Genomic DNA, 19,116 nt, shown 5'->3' on the forward strand with positions numbered 1-19,116 from the left:
GCCTCAGGGGCAAGGATTATTAATGACTACAGTACATCTAGCACATTATTTGACTTGAGACAAATAGCTTGTGTGGTATGGCAATAATAAGGAAAAAAGGATATGGGTCAGGTTACAGGACTCTTTCTTAATTTTTAAATATTGTATTGTGATACCTCAAAAAACTACAGTCCCTAACAGGACTAAATGTCCCTGCCATTATGGTACCATTACAGTAAGAGTAGAAAGTTACTATTCAGTTAAAAAATCCTTATTATCTATTGTGATACTTTCCTAAATTTCATTGGTCTTATGACTACACTACAAGTGTGTTAAGTCAAATATATTCTGCTCATATTAAGACTTTGTCACTTCAAACTCTAAGGAAAATTACGGTTTAGTCAGGTGTTGGTAGCCAGGGTGGTGTGCCTAGTTATGTCAGTCCTCCCACCTTTTGTCTGTCTTGGTAAGTAAGCAGTCAGTTCTTCTTGAAGGCACTGGATTATGCAATAGGGCTTTACCCTCATAGATGTCTAGACTTCTGCAGAGCAAGAAGCCGTGATCTAAACAGGTCTGGTCCTTTCTAGACCATTTACTTCCATCACTCAATTCTCCCTGCATCATCCTCAAACTAGCTACCCATTGCATGCCATGACATTGATCCTTCTAAACAAAGACATCTGAATGGTAAAACTCAAACTTACTCTGTGCACATTGGAAAATGAAGGTGCTGCTTAGCTGGCATGTAGATTTTAATGTCATGGATCTACTGAGCTTTTCCAAAACCTAACCTTGACTAACTTTATATAAAAAACAAAACAAGAAGTTGTGTGACTGTGATTGTCTTTGTAGGGCATCATAGCAGATGATCCTCTACAACTCTGGGAACTTGTGTAGCCTATGCATGTGGAGTGGGATGAGGGGGGGGAATGGGGGTTAATACAGTCAGGTGCTCATGAACAAATTATGTAACAGCAGTAGTTTTTTCAAATTGATTGGATTTTTGTTCTAAATAAAAAGATTAGATAGAGTGGCTTTAAGATCCTATAAGTTTGTTCCAAAAGTGGTTGTGGAACAGTTGAAGAGGATGTTGAGTTGGATCTTGTAATTGTAGTGGTAGCACCTAAACTCAGTGTGTACCAGCCAGTTAAGTATTGATATTTTGTGTATTTAAACGCATATTTTGCTGGTCTTAAAATTTGATGGCATCTTTTACTTCCCACTCTCTCAGGCCATAGGATAGTACTTTCTGATGGTGCGGTGTTTCTGTGCTGTTTGTCACATTTCATAGAATGCAGTGTGCTTTCCGAGGTGGCAGTGTTGTAGTCACAGGATTCCTTTCTCCATTTGACTACAGCAGTCTAGCAAATCTGCTACTTCAGACTGAGCAGGAGTATTATTAAGGTGCTATTACTGAAGTCCTGTCAGAGTTGCTTCTGCTGTAAAGAGACAGCTACCAGGGTCTGATGCTCTTTCAGACACTTGGAGATGGTGTCATTTTGTTGTTACCATGGCTGTCAACATTAGCAATCATGTCCTCTATGCAGAAGATTCTATGTAAGGCATTAAATTGAATAGTGGGCAAGAAAGTTTATCCACTCCTGTATCAAGACTTGACAAAAATAATACTTCTTGTGTAAGAACAGTTCACATTCATTTGTAGGGATGTAGAGAAGAGCATTTACTAAAAACTAGATGAAAAGTGTGGTTTTGAGCATGTGTGTGTTCTGTAAATGTTATGATCATCCTCTTCACACATAATTTTTCAATATATTCTGATTGATACTACACATATTTCCCCATATGGACAAGTTTCAATTCACAACAGAGAATTCAACGCTTACTTTGAATATTTAGAAAAGAATTCTACTGAAAGTGAATGTCTGCCAATAGTAATTCTGCTGAAAAATGAACGCTCAGTATTTTTGCTGGGAAAAATGTCAGCTTTTCAGTGTTTGAAAATGTAAAATAAATGTGATGGGAGAATAAAAAAAAACTCAAACTTAATTTTTCCACTGTAAAATCTGTGAATTATTTTATTTCAAATTATTTTGGTTGGGGTTTTGGACATTTTTTTTTCAGTTTATGATTGGTTTACATTTATTCCTACTTTGTAAGGCTTCAGAGCTTTTCCTTGAATGTGTTTGGTGTTGGTTTTTTTTTAAAGTCTTATGAGCAGTTTGGGTGAACTGATGGGTGAAAGACTTGTTACTTGGTTAAGATTAAGTGTTTTGTAATATTTTGACTTAACATAATTTGCATTTAAGATACAATTTCCAGTACTGTCCATTACAGTTGGGTTACAGAATCCAAATCATGAATAGCGGGCAGTCTTGAGTAAGCTCAAGTTCAGTTTTGTCTGCAGCCTTCTTTTGTTTTTGATCACTCTGGTAGTGAAGAGAGATGTGCGCATCTGCTCTAACCTCTGAAGACAGGCAGCAGAACCTGATGAAAGAAATACCTGAATCCTGAACATAGAATTACTAGTCATGTTTCTAATCCTTTCCAGCATGTGTAAAAATGTAGTTAAAACTTTTGAGATGCTCAGTGAAAGCTGAAAGAGGTGAGCAGTCTGACAGAAGTTCAGTGAACTATCAGGAGTGGAGATCCTAAGAGATTCTCAAACAATATTTTGGTTAAGTTAAGAAAGCCTATCCATGTTTTTATTTATTTGTTGGTGTTTAATATCTAACCCCTCAGCAGTTCAGTTGTGGGTTTTTTGTTGTTTTGTTTTGTGTTATTTTTCTGAGGGTGTTCAAAGCCACGTGGAAGAAACTACTCACTTGAGTCTTGCTTATGTGAGTTACCTTTTACAGCCCCTTTTAGTTATTTAGCAGAAGTTTCCTACTGCTTTGTATACCACACCACTGCACACCCACATCCACACACCTCCATCTTAACAGCCCTCTGGCTGAAAACCCTCTGACAGAAAACCACAGCTGTTTTGAGAGGAGTGAACTAATGATCCATTGGGAAATACAGGACAACACAGGCTCCTAGGGGTTGCTTGGCAAAGTTATGTAATGAGTGGAATAGAAAGCACCAAAAATTAGATCCCATGTTGATGATTAACTTGAAATGTAACATTCAGAAAGACAAAATTATAATCGGGACTACAGCCCATGCTTTACATGAATAAAGGGCTTTCTTAACCCTTTTAGTATAGGTGTATATGCCTGTTTTATAGATAACATCTAAAAGCATAACTTCCTAACTTACTGCAGAAGTGACAAATGACCAAAAAATAAAATTGGTACTTTAAAGGACATTTTTCCCCCTCCCTTGACATGTGCCTGTTATAGAAGAGGCAGGGGTGCTGTGGGACCAACACAGAAAATGATCCAGCAAATTCACACTTGTCAAAAAAAAAATCTTTGGAGAGTGAAAATCTTCAGTAATATTGAGTAAATAAGAGGTGTACTTACGTGAAAATTCAGTAGGGGGCACAAGGAAACTTTAAATTCCAAGAACGAGAGGTAGCTGTTCAGCACTGCAAACTAGGTAAATAGTTTAAAGATGGAATAGAATTATTAAGGTTGGAAAAGGCCTCCTAGATCATCAACCATCAGCCCAACACCACCAGCCAACTAAACCATGTCCTCAAGTGCTACGTCCACGTCTTTTTAATAGCATCGGTTATTAAAGCCACAGTTCTGAAGAGCAGAATGCACTATCCATAATTGTGATGCTTTGTTTTAGACGAATTAAAGAGAGAACATTCACGCTTTCGTGTAATGCCTCTCTGTGTGCAAGCTTAAGATCTAATGCCTTCCAAAACAGGAAAATGGGGATACCAGTGTCATGTTGACTGGATGCAGATGAGCTGTCAAGCCTTCTGTTTAGCCTTCCAAATCTATAACTTAACACATTGGCACTATATTACGTTCTTCTGCTTTATTTGCCTACTGAACCAATGTTCAGACTTACTAATCTCTACAAGAACTTTTTTTTCTTCCTAAAGCTACTTTTTGTTGTGCTTTCTAGTACTTAAGTATCAGAAGATTGTGGTAGTGAAGATTGCTGCATTTGTAAGGACCCTGTGAGAGTTTATTTTACTTTCTTGACTTAACAAAATTTGTTTCAGCTAAAGTAGTTAAGATAAAATAAGGGTTAAAAAGTTGTTGGCTTGTCTCCACTTACATCAGTATTGAACTGCAGTAATATGATCATTTTAAAAATAATAGCATTTACTAAATGAAGATGTAGAGATTAATGGAGGTGCAAAAGGGTTAATGTTTTAGGATAGTTTGTCTACAAGAATTTCCTCTTTATAATGTAATGATTTTTTAACCAAGATTTTAATAAATTTCACAATGACTTACTTTGCTATGCTGCCTTTAACCTAAAATGTGGTGTTAGTTTTTTTAGACAGCTCTGGATGGTAGGTAAGATTAAACAGCTAGTGATGCCCAAACTTCAAATTATAACTGAGTTTCTTAGTTATATATGAATAGCAGATTGTATTTGGGACACTGCAAAAGTCAAAATATGAATTCTAAATGCTCATCTATACACTCTGAAAGTACTAATACATAGAATGAAAAGTCCCTATAAACTGTCTTTTTCCTGCCCATAGGTAGAAACTACATGCTATGCTGAACCATTTCAGTTACTAAGGTTTCTAGTTATATTTTACATTGAGTTTAGGAAAAACAGTGATACTTTGTGTGAATAGTACTATTATTTAAATTATTTTCAAATGGGGTTTTGTTTATTAGCTTGGCAAGGTGCTTTTTTTGAAAGTATGCTGTCAGTAAGTCCTTGAAAAGAACAATTTAAATCTGAAAACAATTTTTCATAATTTTAAATTATATTTAGTAAAAATGTAAGCAATACAGGGGGGGGGTTATTAGTGTGAGCTGTTTGGATGAGATGTACTGCTTTTTATGTACTCTGAAAGCTGAGCTGGAAAGGATTTCTGAAAACTTGTCCTTTCAAAATTCTTCTGTAGTTTGTTTTTTTTTTTTTAACAGTAACGGAACAAGTAAAAATACTTTAAATTAATCCATATTTACAGACTGTCTTGAGTGAAAATAAGCCATTATAGTCTACCTATACTAAACCTGCAATTCCCTCCGGTGCTTTCCGACCTCTTTCACAAAAGAATTTATATTAACATTTTTGCCATCCTCTATACACCTTCATTTTTAAATCTAATTTATGTGGTAGCTCAAAAAAAGGCAATTGTAGCAGAGTAATTGTTTCTATACAAATGACCCTGATGAAAGTTTCATTTGGCAGCCTCTCTGCCATGATTTCTCTTCCTAACAAGACATCTAGAGCAGCCTTTGCTGTACCTGTATTGGTCTAGGTTGTTACTTTTTTGTTCCCATCATCCTGTTTTTCTTTTTGCATAAAATATTAGCACACATCCAAAAACCATGAATTCGTGCTAGTCACACAGACCAACTGTGACATGAAAAGCATCTGAACCTTTGTTGTCCTGGGGAACAAAAGCAAGTCTGATCTCTACTTCCTAGTAATTATTTGAAGGCAAATTTATCAGGGCAATGCAAGAGTTAGGGTACTCTTGCAGTACATCAGGTTTATGCCAAAGCTGATCTAAATTATATCAGAACTACAAAAGTTTCCTAAAAAAAAAACCCCTCTAGCACTGTAACTGGAAGCTGATCTATACTTTTCCTCCAGAGGCCACTAGAGCACTCCATTTATGTCATAGGGATTATTTAATAGCTTGTTGCAGGACAGACGTGCCCTCATGAACTGAAGGGATGTCCAAGAATCCTAACCAGGAGTATGTCCTGAATAGCCAAACTCTCTCTGCTCAGTTTACAGCCAGCTGGAGATACTACTAAATGGTTAGCCAGCATATGACAGCACTGAAGAGTACACCTTATTCCAGAAGTGTTTGTAGATTGTTTCATAGTTTCTTACTTGCATTCTGTTCAGTTACTGACCACATGCAGAGAACTGCTGTATTTATCCTGACAGCTGCACTTTTATCCTTGAAGTATTTTTAAGAGAAAGCTAATGTAGAAATCTAAGATGCTTTAAAGCACCTTCTGCCCTAGCCCACCTCCTACTCCACCTGCAAAATTCTCATGCCACAGACCATCTGCTTGGTATCTGAAGCTTCTAGCTTCTGTCCTTTTTTATGCCTTTGCAGCATTGTGCAGCAGCACAAAAAGAAGGAAATACACTAAAATGAAGAAAAAACTTTTAAAAAATATTTACATTTGATAATATTTAGGTTTACTGTCCTTACTTCCTTAAAATGTTAGTGGTTTTAACAACCAAAGTTACAGGGATAATTGTAAAGCCTGTATAGTTCCAGTATTTCCGTAACAAAAGTATTTTACTTAGAGAATAAAACTGTGTCTTGAAACCATCAGCTTTCTCCTGTTGCCTCTTGAGTACACAGGGTACTAGGAACTTGTTTTCACTGACTGCATGTTAAAGGGCAGATTTCTCTGCTCATCTTATGTTTTAAAGAGATCAAACAAACTACTTGCAGTTTTGTATTTGTTTTGATCTCCATCTGCACTTTCAGTTGTCTGTCCTGTTTAAGATTTGTTTGCAATGTTGAGCCAAGTTATTAAAATACTACAATTGGGCAGCTCCACCCATCATTCCTTTAACATAACTCATTTCTTTAAAATTAATTTACAGAGAGTATGTCATATTAATCTTATTTTATTGATTTGCCTTGAGAAAAGCCCATTAGCTAATGAGTTCCGAGTCCATGTGAGGATAAAGGAACAATAAAATTGTGGCAGGTCTAATCAGTGGACCTGGTGATTCCTCTGCTTTAAAGCCATTGGTGAGATTCAATTTTTGTTTCATAGGGTGCACCTAACTGTGCACAGAGGCCTTGAAAGTAATGTTCTGATCACAGCTATGTTGGTTACTGACTGACGAGTGCTGAACACACAGTAGCGACCCATTGCTTCTTCACACCCCCTGAGAAGCCATTTCATACCCCAGTGTTCTGCAGCCGTTGCAATGAATCAAAGGTGTGGTACTGGTGTTACTGTTGTGCTGTCAGTAGGTGCTGTAAGACAGCAAAACCTACTGAAAAATGCCACTATATATTCACTATATAGAATGGGAAAATTCAGAAAGACTTGTTCAGTTTCTTCTTTCTCTGTACAGAAGAATGAACTCCTATCAAGGCTGTTGAAATGCAGATTCCTGTTAATACTAATGAAGCAAAATCAAAGTGCTGAGTATGTTTTTTCCCCTGTCTGTATGATAACAATTTTCAAACCTTGTTTGGAACAGGTATTTTCAGTAGGGTACCATGCACTGAAAACATATGAACAGTGCAAGTCTGACTCAAGAGCTTTCAAATTCCCACAGATGGATAGGTATCCTTTGCTGAGTCTGCTGCCTGTTGTGAAAATCTATTTATGGTAGATAATCAGTATTGTGTATTGGTGAGATGAGAAAACAGTCCTATCTCTCAGGGAAGAAGTAAGTGGCAATAGACCAGCAATGCAGTTGTCTTCTTCCAGTTTGTTGTTACAATGTCTATAAATCAGTAGTATATGACAGTGCTGTCTTAACACTTGATAGTTGCTGAGTATTTTCACTACTTTTTGACAATCAGTTGCATTTGGATCTAAGACGTCAGCAAGAACCTTTGCTTCGCGTAAAACCAGAAATATGCAAGCAGTTGCTGCTTCCAGTGAATTCCTAGAGAAGATTGAGTGGTTGAGAGGAAGTACCTGTAGCTGATTTACTGCTCTTGTAAGCATCAGTACTTCCACTAAGTTTGTAACTCAATGGGAGTGAGTAACTTCTTGCTTATATCAAGACAAGGGTTCCTTTTTCCCTATTGATACAATACCTCTTCTTCTTGTGGAGTTCAACAAAAGTGTCTGCTTCACATGCAAGGCAGAGATTCCCAGGGAGTTTAAAAACATTCCTTCAGTATTTCTTCCATATCAAACACTGTAATTCCAGTAATTGAAGTTAATTAAAGCACCTTAATGTAAAAATGTCTAGAAAACATACAGGCAGGAATATCCCAACAGATGCATTTGGGCTATGAAACTTTTTTTTAAGGAGAGAAACAGTAATTCATAGTTCATGAATTTCTGAGTTACAAGGATAAATATCTCCCATTAACATGTCAGTATCCAAAGGGGAATTTATATCAATAATTTCTTCAACCAGCAAGGGTTCAGGCTGACCAAAAATCTTCATACTGTCAGTTTTCTGTTGTGGCTGTTTCTCTAAATATGTCTTTTTTCTACTTTGGCAGAGTTATCAGTATGTTTGAAAGGTGGAGAACTAGTGTGAGAGTTGCAGCTTTTTGAAGATACAAAGCTTGTACTTTTTTTTTTTCTCCCATATCTGGAAATTAATAAGAGGGTACGTATGGCTTGTTTTAAATTCTGCCTGTGTTATGAATTATTACTAATTTTTCAGCAGCTTAGACAATTTCACTATCAAAAAGCCTGATTTAAATATATCTGAAGCTATAGGTGAAAGGGAAGCAGACATAAAGACAGCAGTGGCGTTTCAATTAAACTTGCATGATTTCTACTTTGGATCAAGAATTGTTAAGAAAATTAAAAACATAAAATCATCAGACTCAGAAGTTGGCATTTAACTGAATTAGCTGGCACTTGTTACGTAAAATCAGTTGGTGACACTTTTTTCAGAGGGAAGGGAAATCAGTTCTGTAACTTGTAGTCATTGTATAAAGGAAGGGATAGAGTATTTCATTCAGTAGTTCAAAGCATGTACTTGAGATCTGGTAGTGGTGTGGGAATTACTTCTGGAGGTCTATATGTGCCAAACAAGATTGCTGTCTTGTGGGGAGTCGTTCTGTAATTCTTCTGAACTGTCAGGAGTAACTGTTAATCATAAGCTGTAAAATCATAAAGTTAACAAAGTTGTCCACAGTTTTAAACATTCTTTGCATTGTAATATTTCTGAAATTGCAGTTCAGTTTTGCTTCTGCTAATACATGACATTAAACAGTACCATTGCCCTTTATAACAGATATAAGCTGGCAGGCTTTTATAGGTTGCCTTGTTACTATTAAGCTTACTGAATATTGATTGATTATGTATTATTATTGAATTTGTTTTTACTGTAAAAACTTTGATCCTCAGCTCAAAATAGTATAGAACATGAAAAATTATACCAAAATGAAGAATATATTTACACCAAAAATTAATTTTAATTGCACCTCTGAGTTCATACTACATTTATATAGGCTCAAAGGAGCACTCAAACTATCAGTTGCTACTAGAAGTGAAGTTTCAGGGGTAACTTTTTAACACTTGTGCCATATGATGCAGATAAAAGCAGGAGATAGCACTAAACATATAAAATGTTTTTAGAGAATAGAATGAGCGTTTTAGCTGTGAGGAGCAGAGTGTGTTAACTAAAGGGCCCATTTTAGTTCAGTGTTAAAAAAATGAGATCTAAAATCAATTGTTTAATTTTAGAAGGTAACAGTTTCTGCAAAGTGAGATAAGGAGAACCTTTTAAAGTAAAAGGATATAAATCAATTTAAAATTTGAGCATTCCAGATGTCATTGGAGCAGACAGAAATTAGATTCTTGAAATGGACTGCCCAGAGAATCACGATGTAGATGAGACTTCAGATGTTTACAGTTGGATGTGGTGATCTTAGAGGTCTTCCTGCGTTTCTTGAAATCAGTTTGTTTATTCTTTTCTTCTTGTTTCTTCTCTACAGAAATTTCAGCCACACTTCATCAAAATGCAGCGGAGTCTGCTACATACTGCATCTCAGCTGGCGCATGGGACATGTTTGGTTTTTCCTCACTCTAGTATCTTCCAGTGCTTAAGAGGACAGTCCTTGTCTGATGTTGGATGCAAAGTGATTTTGGCACTGGACACTCCTAAACGATGTCTTCATGCAGGTGCAGTGCACTTTGCCTCAAAGAAAAGTACTTCATCACAACCAGCAGACACTCCTCACAAAGCACCAGAAGAGAGAAATCCTTTGACTTTGGCAACTGATACACCCAAGCAGGGCCCTGTAGAGTCACTTTCTTCAGAACCTGATCCATTAGAAGACAAATCAATTAGTCTCGTTCAGAGATTCAAGAAAACTTTTAAACAGTATGGAAAAGTCATGATTCCAGTGCATCTTCTGACTTCCACTGTATGGTTTGGATCCTTTTACTATGCAGCCATGAAGTAAGTTGGTATTTTGCTGGAGTGCCCGATACTGCTGCTAAATTGAGACTGCCCTTCAGAAGTCAGATAAATTATTACATGTTAAAAAGTGCCTCTATATGTAATAGGGAAATGAGGCTACATTCTTAACTGAAGCATAAGATGAATATTGAAAGTATATAGAATTAATGAGTGTCAGGTACATACTGCTATCATGTAGTTATTGCTGTGTATGAGATAGGTTGCTAACATTTCAAGGAATGCTCATCTCAAAATATGCATGGATGTAAACATGCATATTAATTGAAATCAATAGTAACAAGGTAGTGATAAGGATTTGGAATCCTGATTATGATTTTTTAGGTGAGATCTCTGTAGACCTGTTCTTTTTTCACTGTTGTACTTCAGGAGTATTTCACCACTTCCTCTCCCCCTTCCATCCCCAATCCTCCATCACTGGCCTTTAATGTTACTCACTTCATTCTGAGCTCCTCGCAAGTCATGTGTACGTTTTCCTTTTTTAATTCCTTTTTCCTGTCTTTCCTGCTATTGACTGAAAAAAATTGCTACTTTAGGCCAGACTTTCTAAATGGAAATCAAATATTTTTGTGGCTAAAAAAAGAGATAAATTAAGTATTCTAATTTTAGGGGTTTTGCAGCTATAGCGTGTGCCGGATGTTGTAATGGAAAATGGTATTAGAGAAAAAAACCCAAAACTTCATACCAACTATGACTTGCTAGTTCAGATGGAAGAGGTTTTGCCTGTCTGCAAGTGGTTTGCTAAATATGAGTAAATATTTATCCATGGCTTGCTAGTGTTGTATATTTAGTAGTAGAAAGCTTGAAACAACCATGTTTGTGGCAGCAAGGATGGGGCTTTGACATCAGAATGCCTTGCCACACAAGTGTTTGTTTTAGTTACTCTAACCAGCTGGCATCATTGCCCTTTCTAGTAGCTATAGATCCAAATGTCACTCTATATTTAGCTGGTGTCAGAGGAATAAAGGTCTTGAGCTATAAAAATATTTTGCTTTGGATTAATTCAGGTTGATGCTTACATCGAGATATTTCAGAACGAGTGAAGATTACTTTTCTTGAAACACTGAAGTTAGCTGCTAAAATAGGTATTTGACTGATAAAAACAACTGAAATATTCAACTAGAAACTAATTATAACAAAGCTTCAGTTTCTCATGCAACAGGAGCATCAACCTCTTGAAGCAGAAAAATAATTTCCAGAATGACTGCTCATGATACAAGACTGAGCAGTTGTGGTTTATGAAATAACAGTTAATGCTGTCTTTCGGATCTTACTAGTTCTCCATTTTCTGCTCAGGGGAGAGGCCATCAAATTGTAGGTTCTAGTGACTGTTGGTAAATGAGAGCCTGTTATTGTTCCTCATGCTAAAGTGATCACATGCGTAGAAGAATGCTTTAAATATTAGGTAGAAATGGGTAATGATACTAATAATACAACTTCTCTAAATAGAAGTCACATCTTCTATAACTGCATGTAGCTTTCTCCTGTCATATAAAGACAGGCTGTCTTTTAATTTGGTGCTGATGTTAGCTTCCCTGGCTTTCAAAGAGAAAGAGCTTGTGATAGGAGTTCTCCCCACCCATTTTGCCACCTTACTTTGACAAGGTACAACAACTGGATACAAAACCCCTGAAGTCTTGTCCGTATGGCATGTTGCTTCCTTTTCTTTTGCCACATTCCATTTGTTTGGTATATGAATGGAGGACACTGAAGTACGTATTCTGTGTTTCTGGGCATGTTGCAGATTAATTCAAAATTTTAAAAAGAAAAAAATAATAATTTTAGGCAAAACAGAATATGAAGTTGAACCTGCGTAACTGGAACCTGAGTAGCTGTCTTACCACCATTGTATCTGTTTACCTCCAAACATAATAAACTGAGGCACAGGTAAGTTAGTAGCTACTCAGCTGAACAGGGATCAGATAAATGGGTCACCTCTTGGAATGGTGAAAAGAACAGTATTTTCCTGTATGTACAGAAGTATAAATCCTGTAAGTATATTTTTTAGATTAAGAAATACTTTGCAATGAAAGTACAAAGTTGATGTAGTAGCGTACACAGAAATCACTGTTCAGGTTTCAAGGTCCAATTCACGTTGCCAATTCTTTTCTCTTTTATAGAGGAGTGAATGTTGTTCCATTCCTAGAGCTGATTGGCTTACCAGACAGCATAACAGACATCCTGAAAAATTCTCAGAGTGGAAATGCACTAACTGCATATGCACTGTATAAAGTAAGTATAATTACAGGTTGTAAATAAGATTTAAATCTTGCTTGGTGAACTAAACAAGATTTATTTTTTTGCAGCAGAAAGAATTAATGTTGTTTTTTCTTTGTTAGCTACGTGGGCATTTGTTTGTGTTGTAAAAATACTCACGTGAAAGTTGATATGAGCTCAGTGTTCCATTACGGAGTCTATCTGCATTTCTCAATTAACTTTTGTTTGCTGCAGAACTATGGTCTACCTGAGAGATTTAATTACAATTAAGTTATTCCTCTGTATCGCTGACATAATTAATAGGTATAAAGAGGTAGAGTCTAAACACCTCATGATTTCCAGATAGAAGTACAGTTATTTTTATCCTAGAGGATTCAGTAGTCTGTCTTCCTACCGTAATTCTCCATCATAGCCAAATACTTCATTGTCTGTTTGAAACAATTACTTACATTCTGGTTTGGACCTCTTTTTATTGCTTTGTATGTATACCATCTATGTTTGGAAAACTTCAAAACATGTCGGATCTTGTATAGCAAAGTACTGTATTTACTTCAGATGCCACTCATCTGTGTTTTTCCCAAATGTGATGTGCTTATCTGTTATTTAAAAGGGTTCTTTTCCTAAATAAAATGTGAAAGCACTTCTCTTACCAATTATTCCCATGTCTAAAGGAGACCAGTAAATAAATATGGTTAAATACAAAGATTTGTACAAAGCTTTGTACAAATACAAAGCCTTTATCAAAGCTGGGAGATCTAGCAGTGTTGGAAGAATCTTTCAAGATGTGAAAATACTAGAATAGCTTGCAAAGGTTGTGCAGGCTTTATCCTTGCAGATCTGAAAGGAAAGGTTAGAATATCAAACTTGGTTTGTTGTGTCTTAGGTTAGGTGACCTCTTAAGATCTCCTTCAGCTCTCGTTTTTTACATGTGAGTTCCAGTTTTGGACTGAACAATGTCAACACTCTTGTAAATTTTAGAATTTAAAGCATATCTTGTCAGTATTTCCTCTTTGTTTATATGGCTCAGTGTTCACATACTGCTTGTTCTTAATTGAATTGGATGCCCAATGCTCATCCCACTAGCTGCACAGGGATGTGTCTGTTTTTAATGGAGGTCTTAACACCTTTGGCTTTGTCAAAAGGGAGCTTGAAGTAAAGGGGATAAATTTCTGGGGTTTAGCTTATTTTTTTATAAATAGAAGACTTTTTAATATCTGATACTGGTTAGAATTAATTTTCAATATTAAAAATACCTTTTGCTAGATAGTATTGTCCTGTTTTATTTATTATTGATGTGGTGTGTTCTTTGGTTTCTTTAAGATTGCAACTCCTGCCAGATACACTGTGACTCTGGGAGGAACATCCTTCGCTGTACAGTATCTACGTAAGCATGGCTACATGTCCACACCACCACCAGTAAAGGAGTATATACAAGATAGGATGGAGGAAACTAAGGATAAAATTACAGAGAAGATGGAGGAAACTAAGGATAAAATTACAGAGAAGATGGAGGAAACTAAGGATAAAATTACAGAGAAGATACAAGAAACCAAAGATAAAGTTTCATTTAAAAAGATAAAGGACTAGGAGAGATGTTTAATTTTTGGATATATAAAACTTAGCACTTTAACCCTTTGTGAGGCAGGATATACAAAGTGCACTTCCAAGCATTTTTCCTTTTTTTTCTTCTTCTTTGTCTGGAGACTACACCACTTGCTCTGTGGATTTAAAAATTCTGTATACCAAGGTCAAAGTGCCCTGGGAGCGAGATTGTGACAAAATTTCAGTTTACAGAAGGAAAAGTCTCCGATAAGAAGTTCACATGTCCATTGGTAACAGTGTTAACAGTAACTCTTCCCCCTTTCTTTTTTAATCCTCCCAAATCCTTAAAATGAAGATTGCTTCTTCCAAAAGCCTCTACTTTATTCTTCTTCTATTGTAGTGCACAGCCATTATTCCATTAGACTGAATCCTCCATTACATGAGAATGAAGATTTATCTACTGGGAAAGGTAACATATTTTGGTTTACAGAGTATGTGGACCTGGGCCTGTTGAATCGTGATCATCTCAACTTGGAGGCAGACCATTGTCCCTGGTACTGCACATAAAGGAATCAATGTATGAGCTACTTAGGCTGAGTGAATTGATGATGGCTGCATTGACATCAGCTGAGCTGGGATACTTGACAGGCTGAGGCTATGAATCTTCCTTGGACTGTTTATCTTTTCAGAAATCTAAACTGAAAGATATAGTTAGTAGCTTGAGTACTATGGAGTATGAGTTAATCAGAGTAGCCATACGGGCAAGTATACTTCATTTCCTAAAGCTGATTTATAGTAGACCGTTATTAAATGAAATTAATCAATAATTGTATATTAAAAACTAAGGTTTTTTTAACATTATGTTAATGTTTACACAGCTGTTCTATTTCATTTTTCGAACAACAAAACTGAAAGAGAAGTTTACTTGAGAAATCAGTATACTAATAGGCTTTTTAAATATGTGCAAAGTTAAACACAAGTTCTTCCTCCTATTCTGGAATCCCTCAGACTTCAGTATAGAAAAATTTAACTAAAATAAAAGTAACTCTGAGACAATGATCACAGACTACCAAACTTTTTTCCCCTGTAGATTTTCCTATGCCAAGCAGATACTTATGCATAGCTGAAGACTGAAATGCTGTCTCGGAGATGTCATAAAGGACTAAACTTGGAACTGGTCTATTTGACTGGGCAGGCAAACATCTCTCATGGTTTTATTCAAGTGTAGGGTAAATTGAAGTGTTGGCTTTTTTTCCCATTTCCATTACTGACCTCACTTTGTAGCAACTCTGCATGTGTATCTTACAGGTGTTTTATTTCAGGGAGTTATGGGAAGCAACAGAGTTGGACCCTGAGCATTGTAATTGACTGGAGTAAAAGAATATAGTTGGTAAAAGTATCAGCTCTGCCCCATTCTTACGTTTTCAGTCAAGTCACTGAGGGCCTCTCCATGTTTGAGTTGTACTTCATCAGCTTAATTGTACAGGGTTGATTACATACTTGTCTGCCTCTGTCCACGTGTCAAGTAGTAATTACAGTCTTATGCCTACCTCACAGGGATGTTGTGAGGAATAATCATTGTATATTCAGTGCCCTCAAGACATAAAGTGCCATATTTCTGATAGATATTATTAAAAAATAATTCTGTGATGAACACTACTCTAGGGTTGAAGTTAATAGATGATATTCTTTTTCTCTGCTTTAGCACACTTTCCCTTACTGTCCCTGTGCACGTGTTCTTCTGATGCTGACATTTGGTTTCCTATTTTCACAGGGAGCAGTGCCTTACAGAAGATTCCTGTAATCTTCTCAGTCTGGGGCCAGATGTGGGAACCTCTGGGTGCAGCTCAGAGGATCCATCTTTTCTTTGTATATGGCAGGGGTGTGTTGGTATCCCAGGGTGAATCGGTAGCCCCAAGGTGTGTTAGAACTTCTTTGTTAGTCACACACACCCTGTTAGTGGCCCCATCTTTTTGCCCTTCCTGGTGTCTGGTTGGCATGTGGTTCATTGCCACCAACGCTAAGTACAGAAGCTCTCTCTGAACTGTGTGTAGCAGACTGTTCTATGGAGCCATTTCTGCATCTGCAGGAGCAGATCATGGTGGCAATTGGCAAACGCCTCACCTCTATGCTGTTTGGCCAATTTAGCAGCATGAACAACCTTGGCTGGTTTCTAGGGCTTCTGCATCCTCCACCCAGCAAGCAAAGCACACAATTATGTGCACTGCTTTACACAGAGCAGGAGGGGAAATTGTCAAAGCTTTGAAAATCCAGTGTGGAGAGGCAAATATGTGGTTGTTCTGATGACCTTGTCTCAGGTTTGCATCATCTGCAATTAATACGTTGTCTCATTAGTGCAGAGACCAGCTGAGGAGTTCCTGGGCCACCCAGGGAATGAATAGCTTTAGTCCACTGGGTGCCCAGCACGTAGCCAGCCAACACTGCAAATTAACACTGTAGGATGAAGTTGACTTTCATTCTTGTATCTGATAACTTAATTGCCAGAGCTTTTGCCTCAATACCCGGCTGCAGTTCCCAGTGCTGATGGGTCCCTGTGGCTGGAAGCTGATGTCCATACCCCTGGGGTGAGGCAGTGCATCCAGGCTGCACTCACAGGCTGGGTGCTTGCATCAAGGAAGTGCCTCTGGCCAACACCGGGTCTCCTCTCACTGGTGCCCAAGCCACCATAGTTGCCACAACCCATGTGGCAAGGGGAGCCTTTGGCAGCACAGAAGGAGCAGAGGAGCTGGTGCCACGGCCTGGGAAAATGAGCAGTTTGTCTGCAGCGGGCTTTGAGTTTGTCAAGAAGAGATCCAACTGAGGGAGTGCTCAGCAGAGCTCCTCCCAGGGGCATGCTGAGAGTCCTGGGTGAGGTGAAGATCCCAGGCAGAAGCCCTAGAGTACATTTCATTGCATACAGGACAATCCAGTCAGTGCTAGCTGTGGAGTCTCATCCCTCCTTTCCCTGGCAGCTCAGTCTCCTCATGGAAAAGTGCTGTCTCTTTACCTCTCGTTTAGGCCCTGGGGGGGGTGGTTCCCTCTATCTCTTTGCAAAGCCATCAGAAATCCAGTGACACCAGGACCAAGGCATCTGCCACCACACAGACAGCAAAGGAATGGCTGCTTTGGTGACTTATGCCACTTCTCTCTGCCTCAAACCCTCCACCACTGCAGAGCATCACATCCTCCCCCCAGGATAGGTGCCTGCCAAAGCAGAAGCTGAAGTAGCAGCCAAGCAAGACCTGGAGCTAAGGATGGTGCTGGAGCCAGAACCAAAGCAGCAATGTGAAAAGATTCCAGAGCAGAAGTAGTGGTTTGGGATGGGGCTGAAGATGCAGCTTGTGTAAGGGCCTGTGCCAAGTGACCACTGAAGCAGGGGTTCAAGGCAAAGTCATGATGCAAGGTGACACCAGAGCTGAAGTGGTAGTTGGAACAAGAGCTGGAGGCAAAGTCTGGCTGGAGGCAAAATAATGCCCCAATGAGGAGCAGAACCAAAGACAAGACCCAGTCAGGGTCAAGGACAAAGTTTTCAGGCCAAACACTGTTAGGAGCTGAAGTCACAGCTGAAGATGCCTCAAGAACCCAAGCAGAAACTTGAGGTTGTGCCAGAGCAAAATCATTGCCCAAGATGGGAGAGGACCTGAAGATTTATTCCAATATCTTGACAAAGTTAAGGCTTGATTGGGTACTAGTTCCAAAGCTGCATCCTGACCATAAAGCACAGATGGCACTGCTGCTGATGTTCAATTCATGATGGATTTGGAGTTGAAATCATAGCCTGACAGAAGTCTGGAATTGAATTGGTAGCACAGTCTAGAATAGGACAGGACCTGAAGTCATTTCCCAAACAGGGGCAGGAGCTGGGACCAGAGCTGAAGCCCTGATCCAGTACTGGGCCAGAGGCAGAGTCATGGCCTGATATTGGACAGTAGCTGAAAATGTGGCTTCCAAGGCAGTCGCTGCTGGTCCAAACATGGAAGAGGGATGAAATCACTGTCCAAGAAGGAGAGAGGGCCAAAGCTGCAGCCTGGTAACAGGCTAGAGCCAAAGCTGCAGCCTGAAATGGGGTGGAACAAAAGTCATGATCCAAGCAAAGGCCACAGCTGAACTGGTCTCAAACTAGAGAGAAAGATGTGGGCAGTGAGATGGCCAGAGCCATAGCTTCATAAAGGCCTGGAGCTGAAATAGCAGCCAAAACATCTGCCAGTCACAATAGTCTCCCTAGCAGGGAGCCAAAGATGTGATCTGGTAGCAAGCCAGTGGCAAAGTAGCTGCCTCAAGTGGAACCAGAACTGAAGTGCACCCTGAGCAGGGACCAACATCAAGCCAGAGGTTGTCATAGCCCAACAGAGGGGCAGAACTAAAACTGCAATCAGGTATCAGGCTGGAGTCACATTGGCCCAAAACAGGGATGAACCCAAATCTGTGGCCTGAGTAATGACTGGAGCCAGAGTTGTGGAGTAAGATGTGGCTGGAGATGAAGTCACAACCCAAGATGGGCCCAGAGCCAAAGCCAAATCACAGAAGCCTCCTGAGGAGAGTCCAGAGCCTAAGTCTGGCCAGGGCCAAAGTAGCCACCTGAGCAATGGCCAAAACCAAAGTTGTGGCCAAAGATGAGACCAGAGCCAAATTTCAGAGCAAGATGGGGCCAAGGAAAAGTCTTTGCCCAATATTGGGTAATACCAGGCAGAAGCCAGAGTCACAGACTGAGATGGGGCGGAGCAGAAGTCGAGGATCAAACAGAGGTCAAAGTAGGCATAAAAGCAATGGCTGCATCTGAAGAAAAGTTCAAAGCCAGGGCCACTAAAAATAATGGCATGAACAAGGGCCAGAGCCACTTGCAGTCAAGTTTCTGCCAGAGCTGAAGGTGCAGCCTAGATAGGGGTTGAAGCCACACTTTTCCCACAAGAAGGGCTGGAGCCAAAGTCAAAAAAACACATTTTTTCTGATTGTGTTGCCTTCAGGGTGTCAGCTTAGAGCATTGTGCTGCATTTGTCCTTGTTCATTACTTACCATCAGCAACAATAATAATTAGAGAATCATAATTATCCCCTGGCAATTATCTGGCTATTTTCATGAAGAAGATCTTAAGAGGAACACATCCTGATTCCATAAGCCCTCAGGGCAATATGCAACGTTAAGTTTGGGCCTGAGGTTGATGAATTGATTGGACAATCCCAGAGAAGGGACCACAGTGGAGGATATACAGACTTGTTT

General features: G+C 38.8%; 1 protein-coding gene across 4 annotated transcripts in view; it reads left to right on the forward strand.

Moving 5' to 3' along the window:
• FAM210A (family with sequence similarity 210 member A) overlaps positions 1-15,558 on the forward strand; it is an 18,520-nt gene extending 2,962 nt beyond the window's left edge. For 2 of the 4 annotated variants that reach the window (XM_030444249.1, XM_030444248.1), the window contains exons 2-4: positions 9,656-10,122; positions 12,261-12,372; positions 13,678-14,066. In XM_030444249.1, coding sequence (XP_030300109.1) covers positions 9,680-10,122; positions 12,261-12,372; positions 13,678-13,944 — 822 coding nt within the window. In that variant the 5' untranslated portion in view covers positions 9,656-9,679 and the 3' untranslated portion in view covers positions 13,945-14,066. Of the gene's footprint in view, positions 1-8,206; positions 8,317-9,655; positions 10,123-12,260; positions 12,373-13,677 lie in introns of all 4 variants that reach the window. The other 2 variants (XM_030444247.1, XM_030444246.1) reach the window with 2 other exon arrangements.
• Positions 15,559-19,116: the final 3,558 nt, after the last annotated feature.

The sequence above is a fragment of the Calypte anna genome, chromosome 2 (assembly GCF_003957555.1).
Source record: "Calypte anna isolate BGI_N300 chromosome 2, bCalAnn1_v1.p, whole genome shotgun sequence".
NCBI lineage: Eukaryota > Metazoa > Chordata > Aves > Apodiformes > Trochilidae > Calypte > Calypte anna.